This window comes from Morone saxatilis, unplaced genomic scaffold, assembly GCF_004916995.1.
Source record: "Morone saxatilis isolate NCDOM2014 unplaced genomic scaffold, NCSU_SB_2.0 Contig24, whole genome shotgun sequence".
NCBI lineage: Eukaryota > Metazoa > Chordata > Actinopteri > Moronidae > Morone > Morone saxatilis.
This window is the reverse complement of record NW_023339807.1, coordinates 733,926-746,603: the sequence shown is the minus strand read 5'-3', so window position 1 is coordinate 746,603 and position 12,678 is coordinate 733,926. Positions and strand designations below refer to the sequence as shown.

General features: G+C 39.7%; 1 protein-coding gene across 1 annotated transcript in view; it reads right to left on the bottom strand.

The window, feature by feature from the left end:
* Positions 1-1,759: 1,759 nt before the first annotated feature.
* The window catches only part of hace1 (HECT domain and ankyrin repeat containing E3 ubiquitin protein ligase 1), a 26,264-nt gene continuing 15,345 nt past the window's right edge, over positions 1,760-12,678 (bottom strand). The window contains 9 exon segments of the mRNA XM_035672104.1: positions 1,760-5,211; positions 6,792-6,905; positions 6,990-7,060; positions 8,080-8,178; positions 9,757-9,888; positions 10,922-11,118; positions 11,869-12,014; positions 12,183-12,189; positions 12,302-12,398. Of these exon segments, the coding sequence (XP_035527997.1) occupies positions 5,109-5,211; positions 6,792-6,905; positions 6,990-7,060; positions 8,080-8,178; positions 9,757-9,888; positions 10,922-11,118; positions 11,869-12,014; positions 12,183-12,189; positions 12,302-12,398 (966 nt within the window). The 3' untranslated portion in view covers positions 1,760-5,108.

The following is a 12,678-nucleotide window of genomic DNA, read 5'->3' as shown; positions in this document are numbered from 1 at the left end:
AGGGCTGCGTTCAGTAATATTAAAACTGACTTTCCAGCATAGGTAAAGTTACATATTGCACTCACATTTCCCTCAGTGGCTTTACAGTTGGTCATTTAAAATGGAGCAATTTCATTTTTTTTTTTACCTCAAATGAACAAATTCAGATTCACAAATTCCAATATTTAAAAAATTAAGCTGTTTTATCTTGTTACATTCTGTCAGTCATGTGATTCAAGAGTTAATTTTACTGAAAATGAGCGGAACACGTATTCTTGATAGCTCCAAAGTTTAAGTTTAAATTTTTTAACTGAATTTCGTTTTACCTGATTTAAAGGACCATTGTGTGGGCTTTAGTAGCATCTAGTGGCGAAGTTGCAGATTGCAACTAACTAAACACCCCTCTCGTCAGTTTTTGATGACCTGGGTTAGAAAACGGGCTGTGAAGTGTGTAGAACAAACTAGGGTGGTTGCAAAACTCATGAAAATTGGGAAAGGCCCTATCTACAGCCAGTGTAGGCAGGTTTATCCTTTTTGAGCTAAATATGGCGGTTCAACATCACAGCCTTTGTAGAAGACACACTCCCTCTGTAGATAAAGAAAGGCATACAGTTTTACAATTTCTAAACCATAAAATAAAATAGGCAAATGAAACCACATGAATTCAGCTAGATTACTTTTTTTTCAAAGTAAAATAATGCAGATGTACTTAAACTTTGATATTAAGTATTCAGTAATGCTTTTAACATTTAGGTACTCAGTTGCTTGTCAGATATATTATTATGGCTATTATTTACTTCCATATAAGTGCTTTATACTTATACTATACTATAATAATATACTATAATAAGTAGGCCTATTTATTTTGCTCAATCCATTTTTAGAGTTTTTTTTAATAGTACTCAGAAGTGTACAGGCTTTCTGTGCAGGGCATTGATTGGGCCTGTGGTTGATGTTTTCTGGAGTGCTGTCAGTACTGGGCTTCAGACAGCCATACTGGTCTGAGGCAGGGGTCAGTGTAATGTGATGGTAGGAAAGAGCTGCAGCAGATGCTGGACGCACTGATCGTTGGTTAGGGGCCATTTAGCACCAGTAGACCTGCTGCTCTAAACTGGTGACCCTACACCGTGCTCACGCTGCGGTCACATATGTCTACCCGGGTAAAGACAAGGCTCTGTGTGTGCACACAACAGAGGGCTGCACATTAGCTGCTCCCTCTCACTCCACAGTTTCACAGTACACTGTAAAACCTGACAATAATAAAATTGAATAAGCAACTCAGTTGTTTTGAGTGCAATTAAATGTGGACAATATTTTAAGTACAGGCGATATAATTCCAGTTTGTTCCATTGACTTATTTTCTTTAGTTGACTTTATATCATTAAGTGTATGCATTTTAATATAGCATAGCTTAGGATTTTTAAATTTTTGTTTTTATTTCAGTTTATTAATCATCATAAGCCCAAGTATGCATCGAAATAATTCTTAATGATCATAACATTTGTATAAACAAGAGGCATTTAAGTTATTTGATTCAAATTCTGTTAACACATTGTAAATAAGTTTGGAGAAATGCTGCACGAGTTTAACCTCAATTAACTGAATGGAATTGGTACAATCTAACTTAAACTTTAAGATAACCGATTACTTCTATTCAAATTAAATATCTTTAATGCTTAAATTGCTTGAGTGAGTTAACTGAGGTTTTACAGTGTACCTCCCCTTCATCACCTTTGCACAAACACATTTTTCTCTGCAGCTCGCTCACCAAAATCACCTGGATTGTCAAAACAAGTTTTATTGGACAAAATCTGAAAGCACAACATATATTTATGGTAAAATACATCATTTGATACTGAATTGAACATTTACAGAAATATGTATAAAGGCTCCATTTTCAACATTAACATCAGTTTACAAAAGCATTTCAGGCGAGGCATTCAAAACAATACGGATAGATAATAAATATGTACTCTCCCTTTACAAATGGAAAGAAGAGAAATTTCTCTCTTTTAGAATAAAAAAAGGTTTTCAGCATGCGTGTGTAGGCAAAAAGAAAAAGAAAAGAATGTCTGTAAAAGGATTCCAGCTTTTATCTTTTGGCACTGCGAGCCAAATATTTGTCATGTAGATATCTCGTATTGCTCCTTATGAAGGTGTGCTTAACGGGACAATCAGTATCAGTAAAGGAGACTGCTATTCATTCATGAAGCACAAATACAGATCACAGCAAAATACTCCATAAATGACTTTCACACAGTAAACCACATGACACATGCACTTTATGCTACAGGGATGAACGGGCGCGTTCATGCAGCCACAATGGAAAACAGCTCGGCCATACAGTACGTCCAATACCTACGTCGATGTTAGTCTGCAGTTTCTCTTCTGCTAATACACATTCCACCAGCAGTCCTAGAAAAGTCCAAATCAAATTACAACTCATCTCATCTATTGCATTCATTTTAACATTTTCTTATTTGGTCAAAATTGTAATTATTGTAACCTATTTTTCTGCAGTATTAGCACCCTCTCTACAGTCACCAGCTGTAATTTGATTGGTGCATCTGTGTGGGCAGCCACAGGACCGTCATGGTTTTAGAAATATAAAGGTCATGAATCCAACACCACCTCCCCAACTCATCTGATTTATTTTGTTCGTTTATATTTTCTGTCAGTTTATGAACATGAAGGTCTCCACACACGGGACTACGGAAACATTTTGGTGCCACTCCATAATAATATTAATTCTCGTAATAACATGAAAACACCTTGTTAAACTTGTTAACTTATATTGTTATAATGCAACATTATAACAATATAAGTCATAACGTGTTGTAATAATGTGTGTCATAATAACATTAAAAAATATCTTGTTATAAGAATAAACTTTTCACATTATATGACAGCGTGGCAGCAATACACTGCCATACAGGACTGAAATTCTGGTGGAGAAATACTAAATCCTCTTTTGTTCATCTAAAATTAGCCAAATTTAAACATATTCAGACTACAAACACTGGGACCAACCTACAGTGTATAGGACCCCTCCTGTGTTAGTTTTTAATTAACCCAAATTCTCCCCAAAATACAAAGTATATGACCTCAAGTGTCCTTAATGGCAGCCAGATTTGCGCTCACAGAGTAACTGGTCTGGTTATTTTCCGTCACTACATCTGGACCTCAAGAGAGACAGCTAATGCTAGCTGACAGCTTCCTTTCTATAACGCAGGACTAACAGCAGTGAGTGTGCAGCAGCTGCCAATGACTCAGCAGGCATTTAAATAACCTCATCAAAAAGTAACGTGCAGTGGGAGTCAGTGCTAAAGCTAGGCTAACTAGCTTCCATGCTATGCTAATTGAATCCTCCCAAATGTTGAATGTTGTAAAGGGACACACAGCTTGGTTGATACCTACACCATGTAAAAAACAAAAGAAAGGACAAGGTAAAAAAAGACAGCAGTGTACCACAAGTTGTCTTCTAGCTCGAGCCTTAGCCGTCATTTCAAAGAATATGTCAAAAAACATCATCCTCTTTCGCACAATGGCAGCAGTTTCATTAAAGTTTATATTTCCTCACACGCACAAAAAAATCATTTCAACTTAAATTCATAGCAAAACATCCATTTGTGTCTGAGCAAACTGATACAGTACGGGTTGCCAGATCTTCAGTCTGCTGTAAGAACAGGACTGGGAACATTAAAGTGCGCACTGTTGGCAAAATGTGCTTGGGTACATCTACATCTACAGAATTTATTACATTTCCTATTTTGCAGGGCCAAAACAAAAACAGTCGCTGGTTCTGGCTGCTGGACTGTGCTGATTGGCTTTTGGACTTTGGACAAGACAGGACCTTGGGCTTGAACATGTGATGGGTTTTTCAGTCGTTCTTGATTAATCATAATTATAATAATATAATAATAATTATAAGAAAAAATCATAATACCACAACATACAATGATATTACAGACAATAATATTCCAACTTTGTGTCAGCAGTTCGTGTTTGTCCCTTTCCACTTTCGACATAAACAAAGCTAGCCCCATAAAGAAATGGTTTTCCCAGTTTGGTGTGGGAGACCAGCCTCCACAGAAGCTTGACCTCAACCCATTCGAACACCTTAGGGATGAACCGGGCATTCAGCACTGGACCTCCCTAATGCCCTTGTATCTAAATGGGGCCAAATCTCTACAGCGGGGTTCATCATCTGGTGGGACCCCTGAAACCAGAAGATTGGACCAATGTTCTACCAGCACATTAATGTCCACGGAATGACATGATCAACTCTCACTAGGCTGGAATTTGTCCATATACTTTTGGCCATATAGTGCAAGTGTATTTTAAATCTGAGAAGGGGAATCTGAGAAGTTAAGCTTATTTTACTAAACAAAATAAAAGGTTTTGGTGTCTTCACAGTGCAATAATGTATAAAACAATCAGGTATGATATTGGCACTGGAATCTTAAATGTGGTGATAATATATTAGCCCTGATGGTTTTGGAAGTTCAGAGAAGAGCTACTGGCTCAAAAGACAAGAAGTGTTAAAATAATGAAATGGAGACACAAAAAACAAAATGTTGATTTGTTCTATTATACCAGTTTGCCAGTACGCAGGCTTGAGGCTGGCCCTTTAAATAAATCCGCACTGTGAACCTGTGATATGGATGTGATACGCAGTTTGATTGATTGCACGTTTTAAAAGGATCAATTCTACAGTGGTTCCATGCAGTCAATATTTGACATTCAGTCAGCTTGCATGAATGTTTAATGTGATTATAATTCTGTGTTTTAAGTAGAGAATTCATGGTATAAATGCTTTTTTTTTTCTTAAATCAAGGTATGCATGAAAATAGTAGAATTTAAAGATATTAAATTATTTGCATAAATTACCAGACACCGGCTTCAATAGACAAAAATGAAGCTCTGGTGCAGGAGCAAGTGGAGATCCAGAAGCTGTGATCTCCGTTCAGTCTGTTGTGCCTCTCCAGCAGCTCCTTAATAACAATCTGGATTTCCCTTTTTTTGTCCAGCAAAAGCAGCGCCTGACTACAAAAACAGTGTCTGTGGAGGAGGTTAGAGTGTTGCATGAGTCTGCGGCCTGCTCACAGCAGCGGGAACTGATACAATGTTCACGCCATGGTGTACCCGTAACTCCCACAATGCAGCGCTACCAGCAGCCGGTCTCTCAGGACCTCCTGGCTCGGGTATTCTGGGAGCTTCAGCATGTTGATGCTGCAGAGAGGAGAGAAACATCGGTCAATCCAGTGGGCCGCTGCGGTCACGACGACTCAGATTCAGCCAGTAGAGGAGTGCTGATGTCTCATACCTATCCCAGACACAGACCTGCAGGCATATTAAGGACCTGTTGCACACTTCACTATACAGAGAGCTCTCCCTGTTTAGTGTGTGAGGACGCCACTACCCAGAACACAGAAGAGACATACTGCCCTCTAGTGCTTTGTAATATCTGTAATATCTGTCCCTCAGTTGAGGCTGTAGAGTACTGTACTGGCTGTGTCTGTTTATTCACTCTTTAAAGACAGGGATCCTTACAGTGCTAAGTTTCTTCCTGTGAATAACAAAACTATAACTTTGGCACTACTGTTGAGCATCCTAGCCAAAACAATGGGAAGAACCAGGGCAGGAAGTTGAGACCCGAGTCCAAATTAGGATAGATTTGTCATGTAGTTATTCAAGTACTGTTTGCATAACAGAGTCAACTGACTTAAGAAACAAACCTTCCGTCCTATACTTCCCGATAACATCCTAAAAAGATCATTCTAAATTCAGTTTCTGGAAATGTAATTTCCCAACAATTGTAGGGAAATGGAGACTTCAATTAGTACACTTCCAAATAATTCATTCCAATTAACTAAGAGTAAACTACTTTTAGTTTTTTAGTCACTAAATATGCAATGACATTTGTTTACATGTAATAGGGTTGGATATCATAATTTGTATTTTTCTGATATTGGTGTTAAAGTAATACCGTACCGGCGTCTAAACGGTGTAAACCAATACTTTAAAAACAAAAGCTGCTGTAAATTTGAAATTGAAATTGAAGACTGTATTAACTGTTAATGGTTTAAAGCAGGGGCCTCAAACTCCCACTGGCTTGGGGCCAGTGCTGCTATTGTCATTTCATAGGAGGGCCACTTCAACATTCAGGTAGATTAATATAAATTAGGGCTGCACGGTATGGTAAAATCATCAAATTGTCATTATTTTGACAGATATTACGATGATAATTGAAATTATGGTCTAAAGAAATGATGAAGCAACTACTATTTATATCTACGCAGCCCATCTCCAGGGGACGCCCACACTGCCGGCTGGCAGTTGGGCATGGTGCCTCCATATGCTTCCCCACTTCCCAAGCAATTGTTTTAAACATTTGTTGAACGTCCCGCCCGGTATTGGAATCCTTTTGAGTAAAATACAGCTACACTTTAGAGTTTAGTTCAGCTCTTTAACTGTGTTTAAGGTAGCTAGTAACTAACGTAGGGGTAGGCTACCTGCTGCCAGATCCATGTAGAGTGGGCGTAATGTTAACCAGCAATAGCACATGTGCGGTGGTGCCTCCATTGCCTGTAACATCAGCACCAGAGAGCATCTATTTCAACAGACTGCTCTGGTACCGAAATGTGGCACCGACATCTGCGTTGTGATTTGGCTAAATAAAAAGCCAACTGGACTCAGTTCAGGGAGAAAATACTGACACAACAACCACAACAAGTCAAGGATAATAGAATAAATATCTTAATATAGCAAGAGCAGACTGACATGAACAGAACTAAGTCAACAGTCATTACCAGGTACTAGAGGTAGGCAGTAGGTTGGAGGTGTATGGCACTGCAGCAATGGTGAACTTTTGTAAACCGCTGCCACCCATCAGGTAGGCAAAGCCACCATGAGGAACCCTGGAACTGACAGAGAAGGACACTTTACTACAAGAGACATTCACTTGTATCTCTGTATCAAGAACCGCAGTGGGAATCCAGCAGACCAACCTTCCAGTGACAAACTGAAGCAGAAGAACCCGTTCCTCCTGGGTCAGGCTCTTCACCACCTCCCAGAACCACTTCAAAAAATGCACACACATTAGCTGATGGCCAACAGGAAGAGATTCTTACAATAACAGATAATTACTTGCTTCTCAGGCAGGCTGGTCTACTTACCAGCAACGTGACTCTGTAAATGTTGAGTACCCAAAAGTTATTTGTTTAATGTAGAGTATGGGTCCGCAGAATTCAGAAAATCTGACATTTTTAAACAGCTGTTTAAACTAGAAGTGACCATATTTCAACTCCTGGTAGCAATGCATTATTTTCTTAATGCAATGCAGAGCAATTCAAGTATTTGATAGGAATTTGGAATGGGCAGATAATCTGTGTTAAATTGTGCTTATCCAACTGTATCTGTGATTTATTGCAATTCTTGTACGATTTTCTTAAATAGCAATAAAAAGACCTTGTAGTAAAGTGTAAGATGACTATAAGTGATATGGGGCTGGAAATAATATTCACTGTTCCAGATAGGTATGAACACAGTGAATGAACATATGAAGGAGGATGAAGCCCTGCTTGGGTTATATCCAGGTTATGGCACATTTTATAATTCACAGTTTCAAAAGTGAAGCAAAGCTTGATGAATAAAAGATGTGTGTAAACTCAGAGTCACGTATAGTGGTAAAGATCAAACGAGTGGGCACATCTGGCTCTCAAACTATATGCAGAAGTAAAGACTGAGGAAGCAGAAAGGAGCCTGATGTTTTACCTGCTGTCAGAAACATATAGTCTGATGACACACTGCATCACTTATGGCATACATTATTCTGCTCTTGTGCTGCAAAACTATCCAGGAAACTATCACTCTTCTTTATAGTCCGACGTTTAAAGCATTTATCATCAGTCAAACAAATGAGGTATAGCTCGGTTAACGCTGCTTTCCTTCAATTCTTTTCAAACTAATCCGTGGTGAGGTTTTTGGAGAAACCGCCGAGTAACTGGGTCACTGGGAACCCGGACGACTGAAGTGAAACATAATTGTTTGGTCTTGAAGGATTCGGTGCGTGTTGCGGCTGGGAGAAGAAGAGCCCACCTGGATGACTGGCTCCTGAGGGTCGTAGCCACTGGTGTACTCAGTGTTCCTGCACCAATCCTGCACATCGATCTCTGGCATCCCTGACAGCAGGAGCTCCTGCACACACACACGAACGACACAGGCGGACATCACACCAACACATATCACACTACACATAACACCACCACAGACACATCACATACGCACTCTCACACACCACACTCTACAACACCACCTACACTATCACACACACATCACAACACCTATCACTTTAGGAAAAATTTAGTATATCTTACATAATGCATGATGAAATTAGGGTTACACATACTGCCCACCTCTGATACAATGAGTATGATACAATTTGAGTTGTACACCGGTTGTCTAACAGCTCTTTTTGCCTTTATGGTACTGATTTCAACACCTCATCTCAGAGTATATACTGACACTGGGTCCCAAGCCTTTTCTCACATTTAAAACCACAGTGCAAAACTCATTTATTCCTTCTATTTTAGTGATTTCAAGTTCTTGTACGGTCTCTGCTGCAAATTATGTGAGTTTAATAAGGAATAAATCCCAATGGACCCTTTGGAACATGGAATAAGTTTCAAAATGGAATCGGAAGGAGGGCTGGGTGGTTGAGGTTAGGGCTGCTTTTCATTACTGATCAATCTGTCGATCATTTCCTCCATTAATTGATTAATCGTTTTTTGGCGCAGAAAATGTTGAAAAATGTTGATCCCAAGTTGACGTCCTCAAATGACTTGTTTTGTCCACAACCCACACATATTCAGTTTACTGACACCAGCAAATATTCACATTTAAGAAGCTGAAAAATATGACTCAAAAAGATTGATTATCAAAATAGTTGGAGATGAATTTAATAGTTGACGACTCATTAACCCATACCAACAATATGTCAGTAATGATATGTTATACTGATTTCTCTACCTCTTTAAAAACCACTCACAAATATATTGTTTTAATTTCAAAAAGGCTCAGTAGTTTGCTCAAACAGCTGCTCACTGTAGTTTTTTATCAAATGTTACTGAAACAGGAGGGAATAGAGGCTTTGTAGGGGACTATTTTCAGCGGTGGATTAATATACATTTGGTGCAGTAGTGGGGCAGCAGGACAGTGTGTGGGAAGTCCAAATAAACGACAGTGTGTGTTGGTAATGAAGGAACATGTCACACAGTGCAACTATAGCTCGGTGGCACAAAGGAAGAAGATCAGGCTTTGATACACACAGTAATTGTTAGATACGTTCACTGTTGGTTTAAGTCACATTAGATTAGTTGACAGTCTGAAGGATAAAGAAAACTGAAAGTGAAGCAGCTGTTGTGCTGCTGTCGTCAGTTGCCCTGCAATGACAGCATGACCGAGGCATGTCCAACAAATCCAGGGTGGGATAATCATCGTGCTCCGCTATTGATCCCCGCAGGAGTGAGGACATGAAATCTGCCGACACACACAGAAAAAACCCTCTAATGGAGTTGGAGAAGAGGGAGGGGCTTCAAGGTGACCCCATCCCCCACCCAACCCAAACATGGCTAATCAATCCCTGCATCAGAGCCGAGCAGGCGGGCAGGCCAAAAGGGAACAAGGAGAACTGTAAAGACAATGGATGAGAGGAGGAGGAGGAGGAGGAGGAAAAGTAAGGAAGGACAGGGAGGTTGGAGGAGGACGACGACTAACCAATTCGTATTCGTCGAAAAGCTGGATGAGTGAGGCGGGGATGAAGGTGTGGAATCCTTGAAGGAAGGCGTTTATCTGAGGCTGGATGGCTCGCGTCATCCTCAGCTCCGTCACCAGCTGGACGTACTCGGCCTGACACACACACACACACACACACATCAAAGTCCTTAAAAAACACAGATGGACAAGAGAAAGAGACAGAGCTCATACATAGTTATTCTTTTTGCTCCTGTTGGGACTGTTCTCTGCTTTACAAGACAGTGCCATCTGCAGGATTGCTGCAGTACTGCACTCTCTAATTGTCTTCCAGGCAATAAGTTGGAGGAGAGAGATCAATGGCTCATAGAAGACCGACTATAGATGAATATACTAGAGGAGAACTCATTAACACCACCTTCAGCCATACTGCTGCAGCAGGATGCCACAGCAATACTCAACTCAATGTCCAATGTTCTTATCAGACTTTCAACAGACCAAATCTAAGTACTTTACTGGAATTATATTTGAAATGAAAATACTTTAGGAAAAAGGGGACTTTTGGAAGATTCGAACTAGAGTAGGGTGATATGGTTTAAATTAATAACAGTATTTCTTTAGATCGTCATCATACGGCACACAAACTCACATATAAGGATTGTTAAATCACCAGTCTCCATATTGGTTTTTGTTCAGGCCACTTATCTCAGGCCAGTATCTCAAAATAATGACTTAGTATTACAAAGTCATTATTTTGAGATACCATGTCATTATTTTGACAAAGTTTCTCATTATAANNTGTCACATTGGCAGAAAAGGGCTTTCATAGATTTGTGCTGTTCACACGGTTATAAAATAAACAGATCCAAGTCACATATGAGCAAAAACACTAGATTTGGGCCACTTATGCCAGCAGTGTGAATGTGATTCAGTTTGATCTCTAATCACAGACAGACACTAGTGCTCTGCCATGTTTAGACTGATTTAATCTGACCTTATTCTGCCATGACCAACATATATGTAACACCAGGAAACCTTAAACTTATAACTTTATTAAAGAATTTCTATAAAAGGATATAAAATAAAGGTTTTCCTCGGAGCACTGAGCTTTCTCCTTCTACCAAACAAACAAGTTCTTGCGTTATGTTGATACTGGGTGACTTGATGCCACTCACTGGTTTTGACTGACCTTGTTGTCCTGGGTGACCAGGATGCTGGTACCTCCGGGTTTTAGCGGCACTTCCTCCATCGCCCCGAACACGTCAGTCTCTACAGAGAAGGTGAGCTCCAGACCCAGATCACTGATGTCGTTGTCCAGGATCCACTGCAGGTTCTTGGCATACTCTGGGTCGATGGACGACACGTCCTGATAGTTCACCGGGATGCCTGGAATATACACACACACACACACACACAACACACACACACACACACACACACACACAAACACAATTAAATATAGTACAGGAGAGCATGAGTGCTGAATCCAAGACAAGCTAAACCTGAAGGAAGACAGATACATAATGCTTAAAAATGTCAGCCAAATGTTAATTAAAATAATATAAATATAATATAATATATATATAATATATATAAAAAATTAAATACTATATTATATATTGTTTATAAATTACGAAGTAAACGCGAAGCAAATATTTGCTTCACTTTTGGTGGGAACGCACTATAGACTTTGTAACATAAAGAGGCTCTATTGGCAGAAATGGAATAACTACATTTTCATGTATAACACCTGATATATCGTTTTTTCGAAAGCTGTCATTAAAGAAGTTGTCAAATGATGCTGCTGCTATATGTCAAGGGTTTCCACATAGGGCAAATTCTGTATATGAGTGAACAGAGGAGAGTTCAACCAGTTGATGGATTCTCAGCCTACAAAATATTTCATCTCTTATTCGTATTTTATTCAAGATTCCCTTGACCTTTGGGTGATGTAAACTGTAAAATATAATGTGGGCCCTGGAGTCAGGAGCTGTTCCTACTGCAGAAAATGTTCCTGCTTTGTGTGTTGGATCTGTGAGGACCAGATCTGAAGGTATCAGAGTGTTTTTATATATTTCTCATCAACTATTCACACGTGTCGGTCTGACTTATCTACACACAGGCCTGCATTCTTACCCATATGTGTTGATAGAAGGACGGGTGAAGTAGATGTTACCAGCTGTCGGTGTTACAGAGCCAGACCCAGGATGTGACCTGCAAACTGGAAGTAGTTCAGGTGGTCCGGGTTCACTGGAGAGTTACTGTTGGGCTGAAAGTGGTACCTGTAATCACACACACACTTTCATTTAAATGATAAAAGTTCTGCTTAGTCAGTTGACAATGTTGATACAGTGAGGAAAACTGTCCCGTACCATCACTGTTACGTGAACAAGAGCAAATTCTAGGTTGATTGATCTCATTGATCAGATGTCAAACCACTCCGAACACACCCTGGCCCTGAAACACAGAGGACCACAGAACAACTCACTGCTTTAGACTGAATGAGACACCTGACTGGATTAATTCTGATCCAAAACTCATGCAGTTGTTATATGACTTAGAAACCCACATCCCCTCCTCGCCATGGAAACGAACAGCGATGCCCTGTTTAAGTTTCTCATGGTGGACTTGGATACCATCTCACAGCACTCCTGAATATGGGAGGTCTGTTAGTTGATAGAGAAAAACAGAGTGAGTTACTATAAAAAAACTTGAATCCCGAGACATGTATTAATACGATCCAGGAACCTTTCCAGGATGATTTCTGCTCACAACGGTCATATAAGTTACTGGTATTTGTTCACATAAGCGTTGTCCTGGACTTAGCTTATCTACCACGCTGAGGAATTCTCGCCACACTGATTTGGCAGGTTTCTCTACTCATTTTCAAATAAAGTAGAATTATTTATCTTACTATTATCATTTCTTCTAGAAAGTGAAAGTGTT